The 27,340-nt window shown below is 47.2% G+C and overlaps 1 protein-coding gene and 1 pseudogene across 1 annotated transcript; both read right to left on the bottom strand.

Moving 5' to 3' along the window:
- Window positions 1-1,321: 1,321 nt before the first annotated feature.
- On the bottom strand, window positions 1,322-26,446 carry LOC139244032 (serine/threonine-protein kinase PAK 2-like; the record flags this gene model as incomplete). The annotated part of the gene is made up of 9 exons (XM_070870953.1): window positions 26,365-26,446; window positions 14,531-14,739; window positions 10,679-10,779; window positions 9,142-9,286; window positions 8,981-9,015; window positions 8,444-8,554; window positions 3,993-4,128; window positions 1,628-1,691; window positions 1,322-1,370 (listed from the first exon to the last, which is right to left on the bottom strand). Coding segments are annotated over exons 2-9 (831 nt in total), but the record flags the coding sequence as incomplete, so codon positions are not given.
- On the bottom strand, window positions 23,725-25,086 carry LOC139244033 (large ribosomal subunit protein uL6-like; annotated as a pseudogene).
- Window positions 26,447-27,340: the final 894 nt, after the last annotated feature.

Genomic DNA, 27,340 nt, shown 5'->3' with positions numbered 1-27,340 from the left:
CCCCCTCCCCCCTTCCACACACCCCCCCTCCCCCCTTCCACACACCCCCCCTCCCCCCTTCCACACACCCCCCCTCCCCCCTTCCACACACCCCCCCTCCCCCCTTCCACACACCCCCCCTCCCCCCTTCCACACACCCCCCCCTCCCCCCTTCCACACACCCCCCCTCCCCCTTCCACACACCCTTCCCCCCCTCCCCCACACCCTTCCCCCCTCCCCCCTTCCACACACCCTCCCCCCCCTCCCCCCTTCCACACACCCTCCCCCCCCCCCCCCTTCCACACACCCTCCCCCCCTCCCCCCTTCCACACACCCTCCCCCCCTCCCCCCTTCCACACACCCTCCCCCCCTCCCCCACACCCTCCCCCCCCTCCACACACCCTCCCCCCCTCCCCCACACCCTCCCCCCCTCCCCCACACCCTCCCCCCCTCCCCCCTTCCACATACCCTCCCCCCCTCCCACACACCCTGTCCCCCCCTCCCACACACCCTCCCCCCCCTCCCCCCTTCCACACACCCTCCCCCCCCCTCCCCCCTTCCACACACCCTCCCCCCCTCCACACACCCTCCCCCCCTCCCCCCTTCCACACACCCTCCCCCCCCTCCCCCCTTCCACACACCCTCCCCCCCCCTCCCCCCTTCCACACACCCTCCTCCCCCTCCCCCCTTCCACACACCCTCCCCCCCCTCCCCCCTTCCACACACCCTCCTCCCCCCCTCCCCCCTTCCACACACCCTCCTCCCCCCCTCCCCCCTTCCACACACCCTCCCCCCCTCCCCCCTTCCACACACCCTCCCCCCCTCCCCCCTTCCACACACCCTCCCCCCCCTCCCCCCTTCCACACACCCTCCCCCCCCTACACCCTCCCCCCCTCCCCCCTTCCACACACCCTCCCCCCCTCCCCCACACACCCTCCCCCTTCCACACACACCCTCCCCCTTCCACACACACCCTCCCCCTTCCACACACACCCTCCCCCTTCCACACACACCCTCCCCCTTCCACACACACCCTCCCCCTTCCACACACACCCTCCCCCTTCCACACACACCCTCCCCCTTCCACACACACCCTCCCCCTTCCACACACACCCTCCCCCTTCCACACACACCCTCCCCCTTCCACACACACCCTCCCCCTTCCACACACACCCTCCCTCTTCCACACACACCCTCCCCCTTCCACACACACCCTCCCCCTTCCACACACACCCTCCCCCTTCCACACACACCCTCCCCACCTCCACTCACCCACCCAAGTTTAGCTCAATGCTCAGCAACAGACAGCTCCTGAATGTAGTGTCTCTCAGCAGTATCATACCTCCTGTCCTGTTGCTACATCAATGGCTGTGAATACCGTTCCAGAAGCACTGTAAAGAAACAGACACAGTGATAAAATCACACAGTAATCCTGCGTCAATGCACGGTTACAAATCCCTGATCAATGGAAAGTACCAACTAGATTCTGGACTTGAAAAAGACAGTGATAAAATGGAGACACAACTATGATCTAGGGCCTTTTAGGAGAAATTGGAGTGTTCAATGGTGCTCTATCCATCTTCGAACACCAAACTTGTATATCCAACCTGACAACGATTCACGCAGGAGTTGAAGAACCAACACTTACCCCTGCCCGATTTTCTCAAATCTGGTGTATTTCTTCTTCGGATCGCCAACACTCACAATACTTCCTATAACAAAGATGCACAAATGAGGTTAATGTAAAGAACACAACACCAAGCTTCAGGAATTTGAGCCTACAGATAATGTTCTGGAGTAGAGACTTCCAGAGATTCACCACCCTCTGAGTGAAGAAGTTTCTCCACATCTCAGTTCTAAATGGCCGACCCCTTCTTCTGAGACTGTGACCCCTGGTTCAAGACTCCCCAGCCAGGGGAAACATCCTCCCTGCATCTACCCTGTCAAGCCCTGTAAGAATTTTGTATGTTTCAATGAGATCGCCTCTCATTCTTCTAAACTCTGGAGAATATAAGCCTAGTCTACTCAACTTCTCCTCATACCCCATCCCAGGAATCAGTCTGGTGATCCTTCGTTGCACTGCCTCTATGGCAAGTATATCCTTCCTTGGGTAAGGAGACCAAAACTGTACACAATACTCCAGGTGCAGTCTCACCACAGCCCTATATAATTGCAGTAAGATGTCTTTACTCTTATACTCAAATCCTCTTGTAATAAAGGCCAACATACCATTTGCTTTCTTAATTGCTTGCTGTATCTGCATGTTAACTTTCAGTGATTTGTGTACAAGGACATCCAGGTCCCTCTGAACACCAATATTTCCCAATCTCTCAGCATTTAAAAAATACTCTGCTTTTCTATTTTTCCTACCAAAGTGGATAACTTCACATTTCTCCACATTATATCCCATTTGCCATGTTCTTGCCCACTCACTTAACCTGTCTATATCCCCTTGAAGTCTCTTTGCATCCTCCTCACAACTTACATTCCCACCTAGCTTTGTATCAACAGCAAACTTGGATATATTACATAAAAACATAAGAAATAGGAGCAGTAGTCGTCCATTTAGTCCCTCGAGCTTGCTTGATCTGATCATGGACTCAGCTCCACTTCCCTGCCCGCTCCCCATAACCCTTTATTCCCTTATCGCTCAAAAATCTGTCTATCTCCGCCTTAAATATATTCAATGACTCAGCCTCCACAGCTCTCTGGGGCAGAGAACTACACAGATTTACAGAAGAAATTCCTCCTCGTCCCAGTTTTAAATGGGCGACCGCTTATTCTGAGGTTTGATATTTGGTCCCCTCATCCAAATCATTGATATAGATTGTAGATAGCTTTGATCAATTGTACCATCTCCTGTGAGTGTATAGTCCTTTGGTATAATCAAAGTCAATCTCCACATATCCCACCTAGATAAAAGCCCTTCGTCCCAAGATTGCAACACCCAGTACTCATGAATCTCACTGCCCCTACCCCCCAACCAGTGCTATTATACGCCTCACAAACATCCCCTTCTCCCCAAAAACAGTGCAATTACAGTCAGAGTCAGAGGAACAAGAGGCCATTCAGCCCCTTGAACATTTAGTTAGATCTTGGCTGATCTGTAGCTTATTAACTCCATTTACACACCTCGATTCCATAACCCTTGCCTAGCAAAAAATCTATCAATGTCAGTTTTAAACATTTTCAATTGACCTAGCCTCAGGAAATAGTTTTCTCTATCAATCCTATCAACTCCTTACATCATTTAACCACAATTAGATCATCCCTTAATCTTCTATACCTCAAGGGAATACAAGCCTAGCCTATAAAACCTGTCCTCATAATTTAACCCTTTTAGTCCCAGTATCATTCTTGTCCATCTGTCCAGCAACCTTGCAAGGCCCATACATCCTTCCTGCGGTGCGGTGCCCAAAATTGAACAACAGTGCTCCAGATGGAGTCTAACTAGAGTTTTCACTCTCCCGATCTCCCCAATGTGCTAAATTACCGTCAGCGTTAATCTCCTCAATTATAGTCAATCTCCCATCTCCCCAGTGCATACGCTCAAGTACAGTCAGGATCAACATCACCATCTGCGTCACAGTGCAGAACTCAGTCGGGGTCAATCTCCGCATCTCTCCAGTACACAGTACTCAATTACAATCCTGTGTCGATTTTACTGTGTGTGTGGATTTTGCTCGTTTTTACCAAAGTGGAGATGACAGCTGCCGATCAGAAATCAATGGGGTCTTCTGATCGTGTTTATCTGGCAAATTGAGCAAATCTAAAGACAGAAATTGATGCTCTGAGATGCGAAGGTGTGAACTTTAGCAAGAACCCTAACTCAATTTGTTTATACCTATATTGATACACTGAGCTTTAGACTTTATATGAACACCAGCACCTTCAGTACCAGTACAACACTGCCGCTGAACATCTCGCTTCGTACCCACACCTGATGAGTGCAGCAACAAGACATCATGGTCAATGCAGAGACTCTCGTGTACCGTTAAACGCTGAGCACTTACTCAATTTTTCCATAATCTCATCATCTGTCATCTTGGTTTTCTTTTTCATTTTGTCCAATCCCTTTGAAGAGCCATCGCCATCAGGTTCTCTGCTGGCAGGAGGTGGGATTGGATCAATCACCGACCGCGTGTAAACCTGGGAAAACAGTGCAATAAGGTAATGCTGATAGACACAAACAAACTTAAGATTGTGCTTATGCCCACACACATACGTACACATACGTACACACACACAGTGGAACAATGTTAATGCATGCATACGCACATATGCACACATACGAACATATGCACACATACGAACATAAGAACATAAATAGGAGCAGGAGTACGCCACTTGGCCCCTCGAGCCTGCTCCACCATTCATTATCATAGCTGATCTGATCATGGACTCAGCTCCACTTCCCTGCCCGCTCCCCATAACCTTTTACTTCCTTATCGCTCAAATATCTGTATCTCCGGCTTAAATATATTCAATGACCCAGCCTCCACAGCTCTCTGGGGCAGAGAATTCCATAGATTTACAACCCTCCGAGAAGAAATTTCTCCTCATTTCAGTTTAAGTGGACGGCCCCTTATTCTAAGACTATGTCCCCGAGTTTTAGTTTCCCCAATGAGTGGAAATATCCTCTCTGCATCCACCTTGTCTAGCCCCTCATTATCTTATATGTTTCGATAAGATCACCTCTCATTCTTCTGAGTATAGGCCCAACCTATCTTCATAAGTCAACCCCCTCATCTCTGGAATCAACCTAGTGAACCTTCCCTTTTTAAAACCTTTTTCAATTTACTCCCCACCTTCCCTAAAGGTGCTGACTCGTGCTGGAATATAGCCTCATGGCTGCCAACACTCTACAATACATCACCCAAGTGAACATTCTGCACCTGCAAGTTCAGACGGCGACTGACTGCCAGGGTTTGAGGCAACATCATAGCTGAGCCGAATTCTGTCGTCTCCTGATGGCCAGACCAGGTCACTGGATAACGATCAGGAATGGGAACTGTGACAATTGTTGCCGCCCTAGATCAGGGCACTGAAGCCAACTGCAGTATCTCTGCTGGTGCTTCGGCTAGGAATTGTTAACTCACTTGGGGATTGAACCCGAGACCTTCTTGATCAGTACACAAGTCCGTCTCATTTGCCCATCAGGGTAGTCGAGAGTCTGCTCTTATTGCAAGTGATATCAACATTTCCAATACTTGCTTATCCACAGCCTTAATAGACAGCAGTCAGGCACTGATAACCAACTCACACCATCATCATCACCGAGGATCCCGCGAATGAGGATGACTTGTTTCCACATGAGTTCACAGATGTTTCAATGAAGGACCCAATGTTCCAGTCCTGAACTCCAGTTGAGGGGATGAAAGATGCCTGTGCGTGGATTTTTTTTTAACATGTGGTGACCGTTGAACATCAGCCCCCACACGGGCTCGACAGAGCTAGGCCTTTATCCAGTGGCAAGGGTTGAACCAGGACGACTGGAGACCAACTCTGCTACACAGACCTAGTGCGCGCACATATCGCAGTGTGGGCAGGCCCGTCCGTACTGCCCCTGGGCCCTCGGCTCTTCTGCGCCCCAAACCCTCATTCACCGCACCTTCGCCCACGATGTTCTAGGGCCCGGCGCTCCAGCTCTATTTATAGCCCCGACTCTATTTATAGCCTCACACAGGTCGGGGCGGCCCACACCACCATCCAAGCAATCACCAAAACTCCAGCCACAACACTCAGTCACAGCTACCCTTTAACACCGGTGCAACGAAGGTTCACTAGATTGATACCTGGGGTGAGAGGGTTATCCTAAGAGGAGAGATTGAGTAGTTTGGACCTGTACTCTTGAGCTTAGAAAAATGAGAGGAGATCTCATTGAACCATTTAAGAATCTGAGGGGGATTGACAGGGTAGATGCTGAGAGGTTGTTTCCCCGGCTGGAGAGTCTAGAAGCAGGGGGCACAGTCTCAGGATAAAGGGCCGACCATTTAAGACAGAGATGAGGAGGAATTTCTTCACTCAGAGGTTTGTGAGTCTTTGGAATTCTCTGCCCCAGAGAGCTGTGGATGCTCAGTCGTTGAGTATATTCAAGGCTGAAAGAGATAGATTTTTGGAGTCTAGGGGAATCAAGGGATATGGGGATCGGGCGGGAAAGTGGAGTTGAGGTCGAAGATCAGCCATGATCTTACTGAATGGTGGAGCAGGCTCGAGGGGCCGTATGGCCTACACCTGCTCCTAATTCTTATGTTCTTATCCCAAAATGACCAACAAAATAAAACAGGAAAACTGCAAATGTTAAAAATCTGACGTAAACACAGTCAATGCCAGAAATACACAGGGCAGAAATTCTGGATTACATCATAACCTGTCTTTTCTCTTTACAGCTACTGAATGACCTGTTGTGTATTTCCAGCATTTTTTAAAAATTATTATTATTCATTCCTGGGATGTTTGTTGGTTTTCCTCCACAGTAACCAATACGCAGACTGCAGCTCTGGCAAACACTACTCTGATTCATTGATACCCCTTTTAAAGTACTAGCCCCAACACAGTCACTGGGCACTGTTAATACTACAGCCTCACAGCTATCAGACATCGCTCGCAATTGGAGTATTAAAAGGAAACAGTATCAAACTTGGCAACAAGACTGAGTTTCTGAAAACTGAAATAAGAACTCGCCAGGATTTTCAGGTGCTCATTATGGACTGCTAAACAGTGGGAAAGAAATAGAGAAGGAGATCCGAAGACAAGTCAAAAGAGGTTTGCAAAAGCAATAGGGCTGTAATAATGCAGGCTTCATTCAGAGACATCCTGGGATAACACCATCAACGGTGGTCTAAAGTGGTGAGAGATTCCTAGAAAGCATTCAGGATTCTTCTAAATTGCTATGTTCTACATGCAATAAGGAAAGTTGTGCTGCTGAGAGTATATAATGTAGACAAATGCAAATGGTACGCTGTCAGGAAAAGGAGAGTTCAAAAATATACCCAAATTCAACTACTCAAAGAAATGGAGGAACAGTGGTTAAAGCAGAAAGAATGTCAGCATTCAAGATTAGATTGAATCGGTGGAAGGAGGAGAAAGGGTTAAAGGGATATGGGAACAGGGTGGGGCAAATGTGATCAGAACTATTTTCTCGTCTGGAAGGTAAACAGACATATTTTCATGTTGTAATGCATGTATAGCTAGGGGTGTAGATATAGATTTTAAAATCAAGATTGCTGGTGGAAAATCCATAAAAAGAGCAAATGGGACTCTGGATTTTATATATTGGAGCACTGAACACACAAGCAGAGAGAGGATCATGCATCTGTACAGGACACTTGTACATAGTTGAGGCACTTTGTGCCGTTTTGATCATCCCTTTGTGGAACGGATATTAGACCCATTGAAGAGATGCAACTTCACTGGTAAGATACCAGAGATTAGACAATACAGTTGGGACAAACTGCTCGAAAGTCTAGAAACGCTTTCATTGGAGTCGAAGAGGTTAAGGGGGGGGGGGGTCTAACAGACGTGTTTGAGAGGGTAAAATGTGAAGGATTATTTCCACTAGCTCATCATCATCATAGGCAGTCCCTTGGAATCGAGGAAGACTTGCTTCCACTCTAAAAATGATTTCTTAGTTTACAGTCCAATACAAGAATTACAGTCTCTGTCACAGGTGGGATAGTCGTTGAGGGAAGGGGTAGGTGGGACTGGTTTGCCGCACGCTCTTTCCGCTGCCTGTGCTTGATTTCTGCATGCTCTCGGCAATGAGACTAGAGGTGCTCAGCGCCCTCCCAGATGCACTTCCTCCACTTAGGGCGGTCTTTGGCCAGGGACTCCCAGGGGATGTTGCACTTTATCAGGGATGCTTTGAGGGTGTCCTTGCAACATTTCCTCTGCCCACCTGGGGCTTGTTTGATGTGAAGGAGTTCAGAGTAGAGCGTTTGCTTTGGGAGTCTTGTGTCTGGCATGTGGACAATGGGCCCGCCCAATGGAGCTGATCGAGTGTGGTCAGTACTTCGATGCTGGGGATGTTGGCCTGGTCGAGAACACTAATATTGGTGCGTCTGTCCTTCCAGGGGATTTGTAGGATCTTGTGGAGACATCATTGGTGGTATTTCTCCAGCGATTTGAGGTGTCTACTCTACATGGTCCACTGAGCCACACAGGAGGGCGGGCCCTCAAATCCACTAGCTGATGAATCAGTAATGAGGGGGTATAAATCTAGAATTTGTACGAGAAACAAAGAGGAAGGTCTACAGATACATCGTCATACAATGGGTTGGGAGAGAATGGAATGCATTCCCTACAAGAAGCTAGTGCGTCAAGCATGATAGTGAGGAGCGAATGAATCAGAAAGGAAAATGCAAAGAGTGGTGAAGCAGGATTGGGGCGGACATTTCCAATGGGGATCTCTCACTGGCACAGTGACCTCCGCCTGCACTGGGGCTCCTGGTTCCACAACACTCACCGACTTGGTGCACTCTGGCCGCGGCGCGATGGCTGGAGGCGGGGCCTCGTCATCGTCATCCTCCTCCGGGACAGTCGGCACGTTGGAAGGCTCCGTGCCTTTTGAACTACGCTAAAGACAAAGGATTACATTTTATAACATTTGCATACAAACAACATCGCATTCCCCTCTCTCATCTGTAATGTAGATACATCACAGTCACCCTCCAGACTGTACACCTGAAGTGTCCTCCCCCGTATCACTCAGCTATACAATGTCTCCCTCATATATAATCCCCTTCCCCAATTATTAGCTAAATTCTGTGCATCGTTCCCTCATCTAATCAATTCGAGGTCATTATCCATTTGTACAGTACCTATACAGCAGTGTGTCTCCCTCCGTCATGAATCAGTATCTTGATCTTTTAAGTTCAATAACCTCTCATACTGGACCAATTAGCAGTCCATACTGTGCAGAAGCCTCCTAAACACATGAAGGCGGAGGTAGCTAGATGAGGCACAATGCAAGAAAAAGGTGCTATAACTACAAGATACTCACCGCAGGTGTGACTGCAGGAAAGCTGTCTGGCTGGTCTGTTTAAAAGCAAAAAAAAAGGGAGCTGAAACCAAGGGCCGAGTGTCTACGTGGACTATTTCGGTCTGAGCACTCGAGACCTGTGACAAGAAACATTTCTTTTACCCTCCCACCCACCGCCTTACCTGTGAAGCTCAGGTACTTCTGTTTCACCGTATCTTTGGACTCGTAGAATTTAAGCACATCGAGCACAGCCTGAGGATTTTTCTTCTGTTCCAGTTTGGTGATGTTGGATGTCTGTAGTAGCCGAGCCCACTGTTCGGGCATGCCCTGTAAAATATCAACACACCAGCTTCCAGTAAAGTGCGACAGGGATACGCACAAATATTGCACTGGGTTTACGGATGAACCCAGCTAATACACGAGAAGGTCGGACCGCCCGATATGCACCAGGGTTACTGTTCACATATTTGCTCCTTCCTGGCCGTACACCTTCTGCAGCCAGAGAGAGCCAGCTCCAGAACCTCTGCCAATGGCGTACTTCAGTCGCTATAAAGCAGTTTGTGCATCAGAATCATCATCATAGGCGGGCTCTCGAAGCGAGGATGACTTGCTTCCACGCCAAAAAAAGGACAGGAGTTTCAATGAAGGACCCGAACTACATCCTGAAGGGTGGAAGATGCCTGTGCATGGATTTTTTTTTTTTAAACGTGGAGTGGTCATTGCACACCAGCCACCACACGGGCTTGACAGAGCTAGGTCTTGGTCCAGTGGCAAGGGTTACCCAAGACAACTGGACCTGGAGGGAACATCAGCGGCAGGTCGGGGCCATAAAAGCAGTGGCGTGAGGCCCTTGGAGCAGCGTGGAGGTAGGCCACTACAAGGCACCAGAATAGCGCACCGACAACTCTCTCACGGTTTCATGGCTGGCCTCCATGCGACATGTGCCCACAGCAAAATGGGGTAGGGGAGGATGAGAATCTTGACTGAAAACTTCTATTTACACCTTTCAGATGCAGGAGGTACATCTGAAAGGCCATGTAACAGAACTATGCTCAGGAACCAGAAAGCCCATGGAGTGCACAATAATCAAAATGGCTAAAGAAATGTTGGACTTTATCTCAAAGGGGCTGGGATACAAAGAGGAGTAAGTCATTGTTCAGTTGCACAGTCGCTTCTTCAGACCCTCATCTGGTGCACTGCATTCAGTCCTGGGCACTGCACCTCAAGAAGAATATATTGGTACAGCACATGTTCACCCGAAAGATACTGAGGTTTAGAGAGTTAAGTTATGAGAACATGTTGCATAAGCTTGATTTGTGTTCCATTGAGTTCAGAAGGTCAAGGAGTGATGTAACAGAGGTGTTTAAAGGATTTGGTCGGGTAGAACTACTTCCTCTGGTGGGGGAATCCAGAATCAGAGGGCATAATTTGTCCCAAGATAAGCAAGGGAACACTCTCAACTGTCCAACGGCAATCCGTATACCGTCACAGCAAGGTGGGCACTTGCTGAATGAGCCCCTCGGCAGGCCTGGAGCACTTGGTGGCAGTTATCTCCCAAGGCTATAGGCAGAAGGGGGTGTGTGACCTGTACACAAATTGACGTACTAGGAGGTGGCTGCCAGCACGTTCGCTGGAATAGGGCCAATTCCGAGCCACCCAACAGTCAAGCCAGAATGGTCACAATGAACTAATTCACTGCATGTCTCATTATGTACTCACCGTGAACTCCCCCGTCACAGCATCGAACCCGACGTGGATCGTGTGCTCAAAGTCTGATGGCTGAGATATTTCTGGCCGCTCTTTTTCTCTCTTCTTATTTCCTGTGTAAGCAACACAAGGCCAGAGCAGTTGTCAATTAACAAATGGAACCAATTCACCAAAGGAACATGCCGAGATTCCAAATTGTAATAGGTTAGGGGACGAATTCTCTCTGACCCAGCCTAAGGTACACAATGCAGACATGCACCCTCCAAGGTGGAGGCTCCCCACAGTGCACGACACAGCAGTCGGGCATGGTGGTACAGTGTTTATGGTGCTAGACTAGAAGCACAGAGGTTGAGAGTTCAGACACCAGCCCCTCTTAGCGAATTGTGAAGCTGAATTATTATTATTTTTTTTTTAATTCATTCACAGGATTTGGCATAGAACATAGAAATTTACATCACAGAAGGAGGCCATTTTGGCCCATCGTGTCCACGCCGGCCGACGAAGAGCCGCATGGCCCTTGGTCAGCAGCCCTGAAGGTTACATATAAACCGATGAACAATGAACAATGGTGGAAAGGTAAAGAGCACCCAGCCCGTCCCACACAACGGCGACACCCCTTATACTGAAACATTCTACACTCCACCCCAACCGGAGCCATGTGATCTCGTTGGACGGTGCTGGCCAGCAATTATTGCCCATCCCTAATTGCCCTCGAGAAAGTGGTGGTGAGCGGCCGCCTTGAACCGCTGCAGTCCGTGTGGTGAAGGTACTCCCGCAGTGCTATTAGGAAGCGAGTTCCAAAATTTGAACCAGCGACGATGAAGGAACGGCGATATATTTCCAAGTCCTCTCCAAGATGGTGTGCAACTTGGGAGATAAACTTGGAGGTGATGGTGTTCCCATGCGCCTGCTGCCGTCATTCTTCTAGATGGTAAAATTGAATTGAAAAAATCTGGCCGATTATGAGCTGGCACCAGAAGAAGAAAAGATGTCGACAAGCTGTAGCAATTGTTGTAAAACCCACCTGGTTCATCAACGTCATTCAGGGAAGTGCATGTGCCATCTAGTCCTAGTCTGGCCTATACCTGACTTCAGTGTCACGTTACATGGTTGACTCTCATGAAGTGAACTATCAGTGCCTTCTCAGGATAAAATGCTCACATCCCAAAAGTGAATTTAAAAACAAGGAAGCTTGGCAAAGTACCACCCTCGGGTCATGTTGGATCACAGAACCGTAGGCAACATCAGAACCATCTCCTCTTATTTTGTCAAAGGGAAAATGGACATCACGGCAACAAATATATCCTTTTATTTTTAATTAGCTAACCTGCTGCTTGTAATTTATCCAATAAACTTGACTTCCACCTTGAACAATATCGCAGCTTATACAGCAATCAGGGACTCAATCTCAAATGGTTCAGTGCAGTTCTTTCAATTCATCCATCGAACATTCAAATAAGCCAAGTAAGTTAAGCAAACCACTCAAGCATGGAGATGGTTGTTTTGTCAACATTGAAGCCCCTAAAAACTCAAACCAAACCCTCAGTACATGTACAGTTGACCTCCTATCCCCACCCCACATATATTCCCCACTTTCCCCATCGGTCGACACGATAGGTTTCAGGTCTCTCGAAAAGAGAAGGCCGACGAGTGACCTGCTAGAGGTCTTAAAAATTATGAAAAGGTTTCAAAGGGTAGATGTTGAGAAGATGTTTCTACTTGCGGAATCCAAAACTCGGGGTCACAAATATAAGATCGTCACTGATAAATCCAATAGGTAATTCAGGAGAAACTTCTTTACCTAGAGTGGTTAGAATGTGGAACTTGCTAGTTGAGGCAAATCGCATCGGTGCATTTAAGGGGAAGCCAAATAAATGCATAAAAGGAGAAAGGAATAGAAGGATATGCTGATGGGATGGGAGGAGGCTTGTGTGGAGCATAAACGCTGGCATGGACCAATTAGGCCGAATGGCCTATTTCAGTGTTCTAAATTCTATATACTATCAGTCTTTCTAAATCTAGGTCTCAATCTGAACTTGTCTTAATGCTTTCAGATCTCACTGAGGGCGTGTGTTAAGAAGTTACTGTGTGCAATTAGCCTTAGCCCTACTGTGACTCCAATACCTATTTTATCAGTTCCTCAGTCTCCGAGAGATCTCACCACCAGCTATTACGCTGTGAATTGCAAATTTATGCTCATCAATCTCACAAGATCAGTACAATCCCAAGCTGAGAGAGATGCAAGCATACAGAAAGAAATGGCTGTGCACAGGGGAGGAGGATGGGAAACTTCCCATTGCAGAAGTTTCATTGAAGCTTAATAATCATCATCATAGGCAGTCCCTCGGAATCGATGAAGATTTGCTTCCACTCTAAAAATGATTCCTTAGGTGGCTGAACAGTCCAATACGAGAACCACAGTCCGTCACAGGTGGGACAGATAAACGTTGAGGGAAGGGGTGGGTGGGACAGATTTGTCACACACTCCTTCCGCTGCCTGCGCTTGGTTTCTGCATGCTCACGGCGATGAGACTCTAGGTACGCAGCGCCCTCCCGGATGCACTTCAACCATTTAGGGCGGTCGTTGGCCAGGGGCTCCCAGGTGTCAGTGGGGATGTTGCACTTTATCAGGGAGGCTTTGAGGGTGTCCTTGTAACGTTTCCTCTGCCTACCTTTGGCTTGTTTGTCTTGAAGGAGTTCCGAGTAGTGCGCTTGCTTTGGTAGCCTCGTGTCTGGCATGTGGACAATGTGTCTGGCATGCGGACAACAAGAGCAGACATTGATGAAGCTTAATAATAAAGCGGGGGCGACTGCACAAACCGTTCATTGTCCTAAAATCAAGGGATAAGATTCCAGAATAGTTGCAAAAGTCATTCAATGATTGTTTGGGTGGGGTAGGTGGAGACATGGCTTGTGCTGACTGCGACTGAAAGTCCGGCGTCCCTCCTCCCCACCCACCCTAAAACAAGCTCACCACAAGGAATATCAGAGCATTGGACATTTTGCCAGCTCACGAACACTGCTGGCAGTGTGAACTCAGAGCCTGGCAGCCCCGTACCAGACTCTATTGCACTGGAGCACACCATTTATTGGTTAGATGTAATCCAATGATGCCAGTGTCAAATGAACAACCCCCTAACACAGAAAGGTTTTAGTCACTCCAAGGGCCAAGCATAATCTTTGTACAGACAGAACTGTTGCACACAAGAAAACAAGTCTCAACTCTGCCTAAATTTCTGGAGCAATTCCGACAGGTGTCAGCTTGTGTTGAAAATTGGGAAAAATAAACTCTCGGGAGTCTCGGGTAAAGTGCATGCAGCCAAGGGTTCGAATACACAACTGTGTGTGTGCTATACAGTACAGCCCTAGTCCAGCCCTGTAGTCACAGCACATGCAATAGATAGCACCCTTCACTATACCCAACACTACAACTACATGCCATCGCTGCTCACTGTATCACAGACACTCTCTTTGCCTGCCTCTTCCACGCATCTCAAACATTACCATTTATTGCACCCACATTCCAGTCCACAACCCCCTCGCCATATGACTACTTCGTACATTTGTGTTGTATTCCATGTCCAATTGACACCCTCTACACCCTGTCCTTGCCCACACCGGCCCCACGACACCCCCGCCACACCCCATACCAATGTTCCCTCTGAGCTGCGTGACCACACAGTAATGGGGAAAGTCCCGCGCAGGCCCTTCACCAGCTTTCCCGTTGTACGTACCGTGCATGCGCGTAAATTTACAGGGACCACGCAGTGCAAGAAACAGGCCACGCAGACAAAGCGCAGCTTACAGGGAACATTGCCCCACGTCCACCCTGTGTTACCCCCATTGCCAGATTGCCCGCTCTACCTTTCTCTCCAGCGTTTGAGAAGATAGACTTGAGTTTCGTCCGCTTCTGTTTCTCTTCGGGCACAGAAGGCAGTGGTTTGGCATTGTGGTTGGTCAACAGGGCGTCCTTTCCGCCGATACAGAAGCTCGTGCTACTCACGCGTACTGGGGGTGCAGGTGGCTTGTCCTCCAACTCACCGTTATTGGACATAATTCCAGATTATGCAGTCCTGGAAAAAAAGACAATGGTTAGCACTGAAAGACATCTCAACAAGTGGACGGGCAAAGGATTTGTAAAAAAACAAGACAGTATTGCTGACTCAATACAGCTACAACAGGCCCACCTATCCTTGCTGCAGAGCTTTTATTAACATTGCGGGGTAGTTCAGCAATCCACGTTCACCAAGGTAAACTGTTCTATCGCTCTCCCATGACAGCAAGTTGTACTGCAGCATCTCTAGGAACTAATTCATACTGTGGGTGCCACAACCTGCACTACATACCCAACACTGGGCTGCAAAAGAAAGACTTGGATTTATATAGCGTCTTTCATGACCACCGGACATCTCAAAGCGCTTTATAGCCAATGAAATACTTTTTTTTGGACGTGTAGTCATTGTTATAATGTGCGAAATGCAGCAGCCATTTGCGCACAGCAAGCTCCCACAAACAGCAATGTGATAATGATAAGATAATCTGTTTTTTTTGTTATGTTGATTGAGGGATAAATATTGTTCAGGACAGTGGGGATAACTCCCCTGTCCTTCTTCGAAATAGTGCTATGGGATCCATTACGTCCACCTGAGAGTGCCTCGGTTTAACGTCTCATCCGAAAGACGGCATGTCCAACAGTGCAGCACTCCCTCAGCACTGCAATAGAGTGTCAGCCGAGATTATTGCGCTCAAGTCCCTGGAGTGGGATTTGAACCCATGACCTTCTGACTCAGAGGCGAGGGTGCGACACACTGAGCCACGGCTGACACTTGTACCAAGTCAACCAGCTTGGGGGGGTAGGGGGTGGTGTAGGAGGGAGACGGGCGAGGGAGGAGAGGGTGGGTGCAAACTCTAAAACGAACGTCATTGTTCAACAATAAGTGAATTTTAGAGCAGTGCTGCAGGAAGTCCTTCCTATCCTGTAACTTGCTTGTATAGTTTCTCCAGTTCTTGCCAAAGTCTGCAGGTAGTTTCTGGAGCAGAATTTCGTACAGGAGGTGACTCCTTTTTAATGCGATATTCTTGCATCTAACTTAGACCATATTACACTGAAGGATGGCGCATAAAGAATTAAAAAATATAAAAGAATTTTGAATCAATTTTCAAATAGAACGTGAAGAATTATTACTATGAAACCCAAGCTTTTAATTAAAAAAACAGGGGAAAATGCAGATTACGAGTGTGTCACGGTACATACATCAGATAATCTTACTTTCTTGACAAACTGTCTCAGACACTGAATACAAATAAAATCCACAATGTCATCCATTTCTGTTCGAGATGCCAGAGGTACATGAGTGACATTGAGCAGGGGAAAGGAGCCAGAAGCCTGGAAGAGCAGGAGACCAAGAGAGGCACCGTCAGCTGTCACAGCAACCTCCTTCTGCTAACTTCCCCCACCCTCCCAAAGCTCAAACTCCAGGGTGACACCCCCTTCTCGGCCTATGTACAAAGCAAGAGGCAGCTCCCAATTATCAGTAGCAGTCAATCTGCTCAAGCTGACTTACTGATAGTGGAGGCTTGCCCCATTTTGTTAATGGTGTTCTCTCATAACTGTCTCTCCTTACCCTGCTCTCGACTTCCATAAATATTTTCTCAGACTCAGCATCACCTGTAAGTGGACCCTACTTTCCCTATGATATGGAGTGCACCTTTCCCCTGTCCCATATCTAGATAAATGATAGTGAAACCCATGAATTACAATAGAAAACCCTTCATCTGGAATGTATCAGGTGCTGCCCCATGATTTCTCCTCTCTGTTAACAGTGAACTGAATAAAAACCCTTTCTAACTCATACACGGGTTTTGAATCAATGAGTGGTTTAATTTATAAACGAGTACAGCGACAAATGCATTTCCCCATGCACGATATAAAATAATAGACACAACTTGCTTTCTCTCTAAATTTGAAACTTTAATACAGGCCATTCAGCCCCTCAAGCCTGTTCCGCTATTCAATTGGTTCATGGCCGATCTGTATCTTAACTCCATTTACCCGCCTTGGTTCCGTACCCTGTAACACTCTTACCGAACATAATCCATCAATCTTAGCTTTGAACTTTTCAACTGACCCCAGCCCAACCACTTTGGGTGGGGGGAGAAAGAGGGAAAAGTTCCAGAATTCCACTACCCTTTGTGTGAAGAGATGCTTCCTGACATCACCCCTGAACTGCCTAGCTCTATGTTAAGACCATGGCTCCTTGTTCTGGACAGACATATGGGCCTTTAAATGGAATCCACCTACTGGAACCCTGCATTAGCCAAGCTCCCCTGGTCAGGGTGGCTCTAACTTAAGACACTCGGCCTTACAACAGATGGCTGCAAGCTTGAAACACCGAGTGCCCTCTGAAGACTGCCTGTCCTATGCCAATATAATTCTTTAATAGCACATTTCTGACCACGTGCTGTTTATCGCACATGATACCAGCCAATCAAGTGCCCTGCCCTCTCTTCAAAACGTCTCAAACAGCAGTCAAAGTCATGACCCCAGGTTGGGGGGGGTGGGCTACGATTTGAACTGTGACTGCAGCTTCTCATACTTGGTTTGTTGGTGTGCCAAAACTGGATGAAGATACCGTTAACAAAAATGTGGGCCAATTTTGGCAATAGAAGAAGACAATAATGATCCCCAGCCGGGTTCATTAATCAATTAACACTTCCAACGTATCACTGTGCGAGCCAAAAGCAAGCATACACCTGGGGGAAATAGATCGAGCAAATTGTCCAGCTCAAGCTGATAGCAAGACATTACTCGAACACTCTAGCCTGCATTACTGAGTCATAAGAACATAAGAAATAGGAGGAGTAGGCCCTATGGCCCCTCGAGCCTGCTCAGCCATTCAATAAGATCATGGCTGATCATCGAGCTCAACTCCACTTTCCCGCCCGATCTCCATATCCCTTGAATCCCCTCGACTCCAAACTAGAGTCCGAACCAGGTTAATTCCAGACACTTCCAGAACTATTGTGTTCCATAGAGTAGGTGATCATCGCGATCTATGGGTATCCTTAGGAATGCAACAGGAGCAGCAACCCTGAATACCTTACCACTTTCTCACCGTCAAGACAAGAGCTGCAGGTGAATACAGTGTGCAGCACACACCAGGAAGGTCCCAGGTTCTATCTGTGATCTGTCACTGGGGTGTGATGGGTGCACTGAAACCGTCCCACAGTTTTGGGGAGGAGGGGCATACTATTCATTCAACAGCCATGAGCAACTTCAGCTCGAAGAGCAAGTATCAGGGTTCAAAGGAGACCGTGCCTCCGTGTTCCTGCTCCACCATCACGTGTGTCCACACACTAGTAGATGAGAAAACTGCAGTCCCAACAAGTGGCCAGGTTGTGCAGGAGCACTGCACAATAGGGGATGTCTCAGGGAGTCAATCCTCGTTAGGAGGGCTTCTGATCACAGTGTGCAATGAGGAAATCATTCGGTATAGGACTGAATTTCATCACCCCCCTCTTTTGCTTCCCCACACACCAAGCCCTGTTACTACCTTCACAACCAGAGTCTTTATATACACACACACACACACACACACACACACACACACGTTCTGCTGCACATCACCTCAGAACATGCTGAGCTCAGAGATCCAACAATCACTCACCATCGGTATCATGTCATTTTTGACCAACGCAGATTATCTACTGGTGTCTGAAGAAAGCACCAGCTGGTTAACAGTCACCATCTCGTCTGCATCCAAAAAGCCTTTCACGGATATATCCGGGAAGGAATACAAAGTGCAAAGTTTAGCTGTATGGTCAGGCCAATTGCAAAACCACTGGAGGAGGAGCAGCAGCTACCTCCACCCAGCATGCCATCTACCAAAACATCCACAATTCACTCGGGCTCAGACCACACAGATCAAAGGAAGAAAGACTTGCATTTATATAGCGCCTTTCACAACCACCGGGCGTCTCAAAGCGTTTTACAGCCAATGAAGTACTTTTGGAGTGTAGTCACTGTTGTAATGTGGGAAACCCGGCAGCCAATTTGCACACAGCAAGCTCCCACAAACAGCAATGTGATAACAAAAAAAAATTGATTATCTGGTCATTATGTTGATTGAGGGATAAATATTGACCAGGACACCGGGGATAACTCCCCTGCTCTTCTTCGAAATAGTGCCACAGGATCTTTTACATCCATCTGAGAGAGCAGACGGGGCCTCGGTTTAACGTCTCATCCAAAAGACGGCACCTCCGACAGTGCAGCACTCCCTCGGTACTGCAATGGAGTGTTAGCCTAGATTTTGTGTGCAGAACCCACAACCTTCTCACTCAGAGGCGAGAGTGCTACCCACTGAGCCACGGCTGATCAAAATGAAGGCAATCAGCTTAAAACTCTCATGGAAATATTAGACAAAATGTGACCACCAAAACACCAATAAATCCCATGTAATAAAGGCAGATATTCAGTGGCTGAAAACCAAAGGCCCTAATTACTGACAGAATTGCAGAACACAATTCTTAAAAGATCAATAAAAATCCTGGGATCTCAATCATTCAGCCATCCTGGTCATATCTAATACACCAGAGCATCACATTCCTGCAGTACAGCAAACCCACTGGCATCTGCCCAGACTCTTTCGTTTAAAAAAAGATGTCCTGCAACACGAGCCAAATAGACCTAGTGCTTTCGTTGATGGGAGAAGGTCAAGGCGACACGGAAACCTATCGCTGTGTACCAACACAAGAACATAAGAAATAGGAGGAGTAGGCCATATGGCCCCTCGAGCCTGCTCGCCATTCAATACGATCATGGCTGATCTGAACATAAACTCAGCTCCACTTCCCCGCCCGCTTCCCATAATTCCTTATCAGTTAAGAAACTGTTTACCTCTGTCTTAAATATATTCAATGTCCCAGCTTCCACAGCTCTCTGAATTCTACAGATTTACAACTCTCAGAAGAAATTTCTCCTCCTCAGTTTTAAATGGCCGGCCCCTTATTCTAAGATTATGTCCTCTATAGTTCTAGTCTCCCCCATCAGTGGAAACACCCTCTCTGCAGGCACCTTGTCAAGCCCCCTCATAATCTTATATGTTTCAATAAGATCACCTCTCATTCTTCTAAATTCCAATGAGTAGAGGCCCAACCTACTCAATCTTTCCTCATCAGTCAAACCCCTCATCTCCGGAATCAGGAGAAGTCATAACGGGGAACAAAGAAATGGCAGACCAATTGAACAAGTACTTTGGTTCGGCATTCACTAAGGAGGACACAAACAACCTTCCGGATATAAAAGGGGTCAGAGGGTCTATTAAGAAGGAGGAACTGAGGGAAATCCTTATTAGTCGGGAAATTGTGTTGGGGAAATTGATGGGATTGAAGGCCGATAAATCCCCAGGGCCTGATGGACTGCATCCCAGAGTGCTTAAGGAGGTTGGCCATGGAAATAGTGGATGCATTGACAGTCATTTTCCAACATTCCATAGACTCTGGATCAGTTCCTATGGAGTGGAGGGTAGCCAATGTAACCCCACTTTTTAAAAAAAGGAGGGAGAGAGAAAACAGGGAATTATAGACCGGTCAGCCTGACATCGGTAGTGGGTAAAATGATGGAATCAATTATTAAGGATGTCATAGCGCATTTGGAAAGAGGTGACATGATAGGTCAAAGTCAGCATGGATTTGTGAAAGAGAAATCATGTTCGACAACTCTTCTGGAATTTTTTGAGGATGTTTCCAGTAGAGTGGACAAGGGAAAACCAGTTGATGTGGTGTATTTGGACTTTCAGAAGGCTTTCGACAAGGTCCCACACAAGAGATTAATGTACAAAGTTAAAGCACATGGGATTGGGGGTAGTGTGCTGACATGGATTGAGAACTGGTTGGCAGCCAGGAAGCAAAGAGTAGGAGTAAATGGGTACTTTTCAGAATGGCAGGCAGTGACTAGTGGGGTACCGCAAGGTTCTGTGCTGGGGCCCCAGCTGTTTACATTGTACATTAATGATTTGGATGAGGGGATTAAATGTAGTATCTCCAAATTTGCGGATGACACTAAGTTGGGTGGCAGTGTGAGCTGCGAGGAGGATGCTATGAGGCTGCAGAGTGACTTGGATAGGTTAGGTGAGTGGGCAAATGCATGGCAGATGAAGTATAATGTGGATAAATGTGAGGTTATCCACTTTGGTGGTAAAAAGAGAGAGACAGACTATTATCTGAATGGTGACAGATTAGGAAAAGGGGAGGTGCAACGAGACCTGGGTGTCATGGTACATCAGTCATTGAAGGTTGGCATGCAAGTACAGCAGGCGGTTAAGAAAGCAAATGGCATGTTGGCCTTCATAGCGAGGGGATTTGAGTACAGGGGCAGGGAGGTGTTACTACAGTTGTACAGGGCCTTGGTGAGGCCACACCTGGAGTATTGTGTACAGTTTTGGTCTCCTAACTTGAGGAAGAACATTCTTGCTATTGAGGGAGTACAGCGAAGGTTCACCAGACTAATTCCAAGGATGGCGGGACTGACATATCAAGAAAGACTGGATCAACTGGGCTTGTATTCACTGGAGTTCAGAAGAATGAGAGGGGATCTCATAGAAACGTTTAAAATTGTGACGGGTTTAGACAGGTTAGATGCAGGAAGAATGTTCCCAATGTTGGGGAAGTCCAGAACCAGGGGTCACAGTCTAAGGATAAGGGGTAAGCCATTTAGGACAGAGATGAGGAGAAACTTCTTCACCCAGAGAGTGGTGAACCTGTGGAATACTCTACCACAGAAAGTTGTTGAGGCCAATTCACTAAATATATTCAAAAAGGAGTTAGATGTAGTCCTTACTACTAGGGGGATCAAGGGGTATGGTGAGAAAGCAGGAATGGGGTACTGAAGTTGCATGTTCAGCCATGAACTCATTGAATGGCGGTGCAGGCTCGAAGGGCCGAATGGCCTACTCCTGGCACCTAATTTCTATGTTTCCCTGAACTGCCTCCAAAGCCACGTTCAACATGACAAAACCCAGATATCAGCACAAAACTGAGAGGACCCAACTGCACTATACTGTATTCTCAGTCAAGATCCAAAGACCAGTAGAAGGCAAGAAAAGTGTGGCACTTTCTTGCAACAACTTACATTTATATGGTGTCTAACGTTGTAAAACAGCCCATGGCCTTTCGCAGGAGCGTTAAACAAAATCTGACACCTAGCCACATAAGCTGTTATCCCAATATCAGAGTTGTCGTGTAAAAAGGTATGACAATTTGTGGCTCTGTCAGTGGCCACAGGGCCAGCTACATAGGACTAAAGTCACATGTATGTTTCCTTCCCTGCAGGACATTTACAATAATAGTTAAATTACAAAGGAAAGCTTTGAGATGAGTGAGTGCAGCCTCTCAGCATTGAGAGAGGGGTGGGAGTAATTTTCAACTTACCGCTGGGGCATAAAACTTGCGTTGTGGGTCAACAACCTGCATTTATATAGTGCCTTCAACATAGTAAAACATTTCAAGGCACGTCAGAGGAATGTTATCAGAGTCTGACACCAAGCCACATAAGTAGATATTAGCGCAGGTGACCAAAAGCTTGGTCAAAGAGGTAGGTTTTAAAGTGATTTTTTTTTTTAAAAAGGAGGAGCGAGGCATGTGCACCTCAACATGCTCTGCACAATGAATTATTTTTACGGTGCAGTGATTATTGTGTAAGCACATGCGAGGAGTCATTCTGCGTCCAGAACATTCACACACAGGAAGACAATCAAGTCTGTTTCCAACATTGGGCCCAATGGCACCATCACTCTGCTCGAGAAGGGCACTGGCACAGCTCACACCTCTGGACGAGGGGTTGCCATTCAGACTGACTGAAAAATCACCTGAAATCCAACAGCAGGTATATAAAGTACAGCGTGGAGGCCCCGACCTGCATAACACCAGCGACAGGTCGGGGCCATAAAAGGAACGGCGTGGAGGCCTCTGGACCAGCGTGGAGGCATACTACTCCAGGGAGCAGCGCGAGCTGGTGCAGGAGGGCGACGGCAGCGAAGAGTGATGTCATCAAGGTCCAGGTCGATGATTGGAGCGTGGGCAGATACAGCAGGAGCGGCACGAGACTGTGGAGGGACGTGATCGGGGTCCAGGGAGGCGTGAGCTCGGGGCCAGGGGCCCAGAGGCAGCATGGGCCAACCCACACTGCGATGTGTGCACACTAGGTCCGTGCAGCAGAGCTGGTCTCCAGTTGTCTTGGTTAATCCTCGCCACTGGACCAAGACCTACTCTGTCAAGCCCATATGGTGGCTGGTGTGCAACGGCCACCACACGTTAAAAAAATCCACGCACAGGCAACTTCCACCCTTCAGGATGTAGTTCAGGTTCTTCATAGAAACACCTGTGAAGTCATCCTTTTTTGGTGTGGAAGCAAGTCATCCTGCCGATGATGATGAAGGAACAGTAACACACTTGGGCCAAAATACAATCAAGCACGAGGAAGTGAAGCATCTCCTCTGAACCTGGAAAAGCTGCTGACCCAAGAGGTTGTGTGAAAATCTGAGCACCGATCGGAGAAAACAGCTGCTCTCTTGGTTTATCGATGTGAACGATGTGGTGAGCTAGTGCTGGGTGCAAAGCCCCTGCACCTTTCCACAAGAGATCAACGTGAGATGTTCATTGAAACCACAGCATATCAGCAGCTGCTGCATCATCCCAATTAGGCAGCTTGGGGCAGATCTCAATGGAATGCTCCAGAAATGGAGCAAATCTCTGTGTTGGGCACAAAGGCAGAGCCACACTGAGCACCTCTCCCAATGCCTAGCACTTCAGCCTTGTTGAGAAGCTGGTTTCTTGTGATAGATCTGCTGGTTGGGTTCAATGTTGATGACCACTCCTGTAAGCAGACCGTACAAACTCGAGCATGTCTTTAACTGCCCATATCTAGGCAAATGTAGTGATATCCCAGGATCAAACACAACACTGGTCACTGTATTCTGACTTACTGGAATACATCACATGCCATCATGTGACAACTGTTACTATCTGAAAGAGTTGAATACCCAAAAGAGCGGAGTGAGTTAGTCAGATTGCTGTGGAATAACAGTGCCCTTTTCGCTCACATAGATGCCATCCAGGAATTTACGAACTCCAGTGAATACAAGCCCAGTTGATCCAGTCTTTCTTGATAGGTCAGTCCCGCCATCCCTGGAATTAGTCTGGTGAACCTTCGCTGTACTCCCTCAATAGCAAGAATGTTCTTCCTCAAGTTAGGAGACCAAAACTGTACACAATACTCCAGGTGTGGCCTCACCAAGGCCCTGTACAACTGTAGTAACACCTCCCTGCCCCTGTACTCAAATCCCCTTGCTATGAAGGCCAACATGCCATTTGCTTTCTTAACCGCCTGCTGTACCTGCATGCCAACCCTCAATGACTGATGTACCATGACACCCAGGTCTCGTTGCACCTCCCCTTTTCCTAATCTGTCACCATTCAGATAATAGTCTGTCTCTCTGTTTTTACCACCGAAGTGGATAACCTCACATTTATCCACATTATACTTCATCTGCCATGCATTTGCCCACTCACCTAACCTATCCAAGTCACTCTGCAGCCTCATAGCATCCTCCTCGCAGCTCACACTGCTGTTGCTTGCTGAATGAGAGCAGTAAAGTTGGAGACCAGTTCAATGTCACTTCCCTCAAGAACAAGCTTGTCCTTCTGGGCCTGGGAAACTATGCATGAAACAAATGACTTCATAAGGACTCTACGAATATACTTTCTTTGTCTGTGATGTACCTATGAATGACTCCACGAGCAATGTGTTGTATACAAACTGTAGTGACCTTGGTCCTTTATTCCAAACTCCAGAGTGAGGCAGCCGCATGGTGGCTCCCCTTTTATACAGCCCCTGCCACCAGGGCAGGAAACCCTGGTCTCCACCAGCTGCACACTTTAGTGATGCCAGCATGCATATACACAGTGTAAACTTTATTGATAGTACATCAGGTAAACAAGTTTCCATCTTATGCAACTATACAGTGACTACACAGAGAGTATCTCTATAGTCTGTATATATAACACTTTTCTCCTAAGAAGTTATGGATTTCTACCAGAGATCCAGTGTCCTGCACAACCACATTTATTGGGAAATGAGCATACACCGATCTCATCTTGTGACGGAAACCTGTGATGCCCTTGATCATGTTCATGACTTCAGACTGTCCGCACAGTGGCCAGCTCTTTTCGGTTACCCCACCATTTGTCAACTCGAAGCTTCTTTTTCTTGGTGCCAAAAAGACTTGAGTTCCAGATGGATGTGGTTAAATTCCCTGCGCAATGTTCCTCAGGACCCCTTCACAATGACAGTTCGCCCTTTCAAAAACCGCATCAACGCCGTCAGGAATGTCAACAATCTGGTTGCTGAGAACGGTCTTCATTCTCGAAGGTGGAGGAAAGCAAGCTCAGCTTCGTTAAATACTGAATATACATATAAAGTGTTGGTTTCTAAACGGGTAAATGACCAGTACTCAAAGAAACATAGAAAATAGCAGTAGTAGGCCATCGGCCCTTCGAGCCTGCACCACCATTCACTATGATCATGGCTTGTGTCTAGAAATCTATCTTCTTCTTAAATATATTCAGTGACTTGGCCTCCACAGCCTTCTGTGGTAGAGAATTCTACAGGTTCACCAGCCTCCGAGTGAAAACATTTCTCGGTCCTAAATTTCCTACCCGTATCCTGAGACTGTGACCCCTTGTTCTAGACGTCCCAGCCAGGGGAAACATCCTCCCCGCATCCAGTCTGTCCAACCCAGTCAGAATTTTATACGTTTCAATAAGATCCCCTCTCATTCTTCTAAACACCAGTGAACACAGGCCCAGTCGACCCAATCTCTCCTCATACGACAGTCCTGCCACCCCAGGAATCAGTTTGGTGAACCTTCGCTGCACCCCCTCTATGGCAAGTATATCCTTTCTTTGATAAGGAGACCAAAACGGCACACAATACTCCAGGTGTGGTCTCACCAAGGCCCTGTATAACTACAGCAAGACATCCTTGCTCCTGCATGCCAATCCTCTTATTTATAGTGCAGACAGCTACCAAAGACTTTACTAAACTGCTCGAGATGAATAACTCAATATTCAATCAATATGGAGTTTTTAAACCCTCTTTTCAATAACAGTCAATTAAACTCCCTTTTGTTTGACTGGAACCAAGATAGAGATACATATTTAATGCTTTTGGAATACCAGACCACAATATGTTCCTGGATCTTGCAGAAATAGCCAACTAAAAGCTATATTAGCGCCGTGACCAATAATAAAGAAACCAACAGCCAAATGTTTCATTCTTGTCACACTGATCTCTTGGGACATATTTGGCTAGTTTGTGGCATTTGTTACCTTATCACAAAAACCTAGACTGACATTTGCTCTGTGTTTAACCTTCAATGAACTATCAAAAATGACACTCCCTTTGCTGATAACAGCACCTACAGAGGGGTTTTTGCACCATCTGAACAACCAACTGACTAATGGCAGATGGTTTATTACCCTCAGCAGGGAGAATACCAAACCAGCAACTAAGCCAGAGGTTTCATGATGTTATCCACCTACCTCCATGATACAAAGCCAGCAAGCTCTGTACATACATTGGCCCTGAAATTCCGATTTAGCCTTCCCACGGGCATTTGAGAGAAAAAATCTGCACTTACCTTAAGCTGCTGCCCCACGTCCGCACTTGTGAGCCTGTGGCCTGAGCTGTGCCAGTCGCAGCGCGTGCACGTGGGGACATGAGCAGTGCTGGAGCTGGCGTCACATGGCTCTGGGCAGCCAATCAGTAAGGTATTATAATAATAGGAGTTCCGCAGGGTCCTAAACTCCTATTACTATGATTGTGATAGAGCCCGAAACACCCAAAACACAGCCCCAAACACCCAAAACACGAATAAAAAATAGAAAATAATTACACTACATTCATTTAAATTAAAGTTAATGTCTTAAAAAAAATTCCCAATTTTTAAAAAAGTTTTTTTTTTAAATAAACTTCCCATTGTGGGGAGGGTTTTTAACTCTGTTAACTTTATTTTTAGATGTTTATGTTTTTTTAAAAACACTTGCGCCTGTAAAAGTAGGCAATGCTCCTGCTTTTTCAGGCGCAAGATTTTTGAGGATATTTGTAAGCGTAAATATCAGAAATTTCCACTAACAAATGTCCTCGCTCCCGAGATGTGGCCATCTGTCGAGGCAGAAACTTGACAGATTGGAAATGTCGGTTTCCAGTGCATGTGCATTGAGCGATGGAAACCGGCATTTCCAATGCCTTCTCGGGTCCGTAGGAACTCCGTGCGGACTCAGGGAGGCTGGAATTTCAGGGCCATCATGTTCCTTGGCTTGGGAATGACATCCAATCACACCAAGGTAAATAGATAGTGAGGGTGGCTTTCAACTCAGGAACAGTCCGCCCTCCTAGTCACCATCACCATCTCTGGTGGTGCACAGAGCAAACTTCTGCTCACTGCTAGAGTACTGGAAGCTCTGTTGGGCAGACTGCTGAGGTAACCCATTTCATACTGCCACCAGAATATGAAGCCATGTAGATTAGCCAACTAGGTTAGGATGGCATTAAGAAAGACTTGGTTTATATAGGGCCTTTCATGACCACCGAACCTCCCAAAACACTTTACATCC

This window comes from Pristiophorus japonicus, unplaced genomic scaffold, assembly GCF_044704955.1.
Source record: "Pristiophorus japonicus isolate sPriJap1 unplaced genomic scaffold, sPriJap1.hap1 HAP1_SCAFFOLD_1999, whole genome shotgun sequence".
In the NCBI taxonomy this organism is placed as follows: Eukaryota; Metazoa; Chordata; class Chondrichthyes; family Pristiophoridae; genus Pristiophorus; species Pristiophorus japonicus.
The sequence above is the reverse complement of the archived record's forward strand: the minus strand, read 5'-3'. Positions and strand labels throughout refer to the sequence as shown.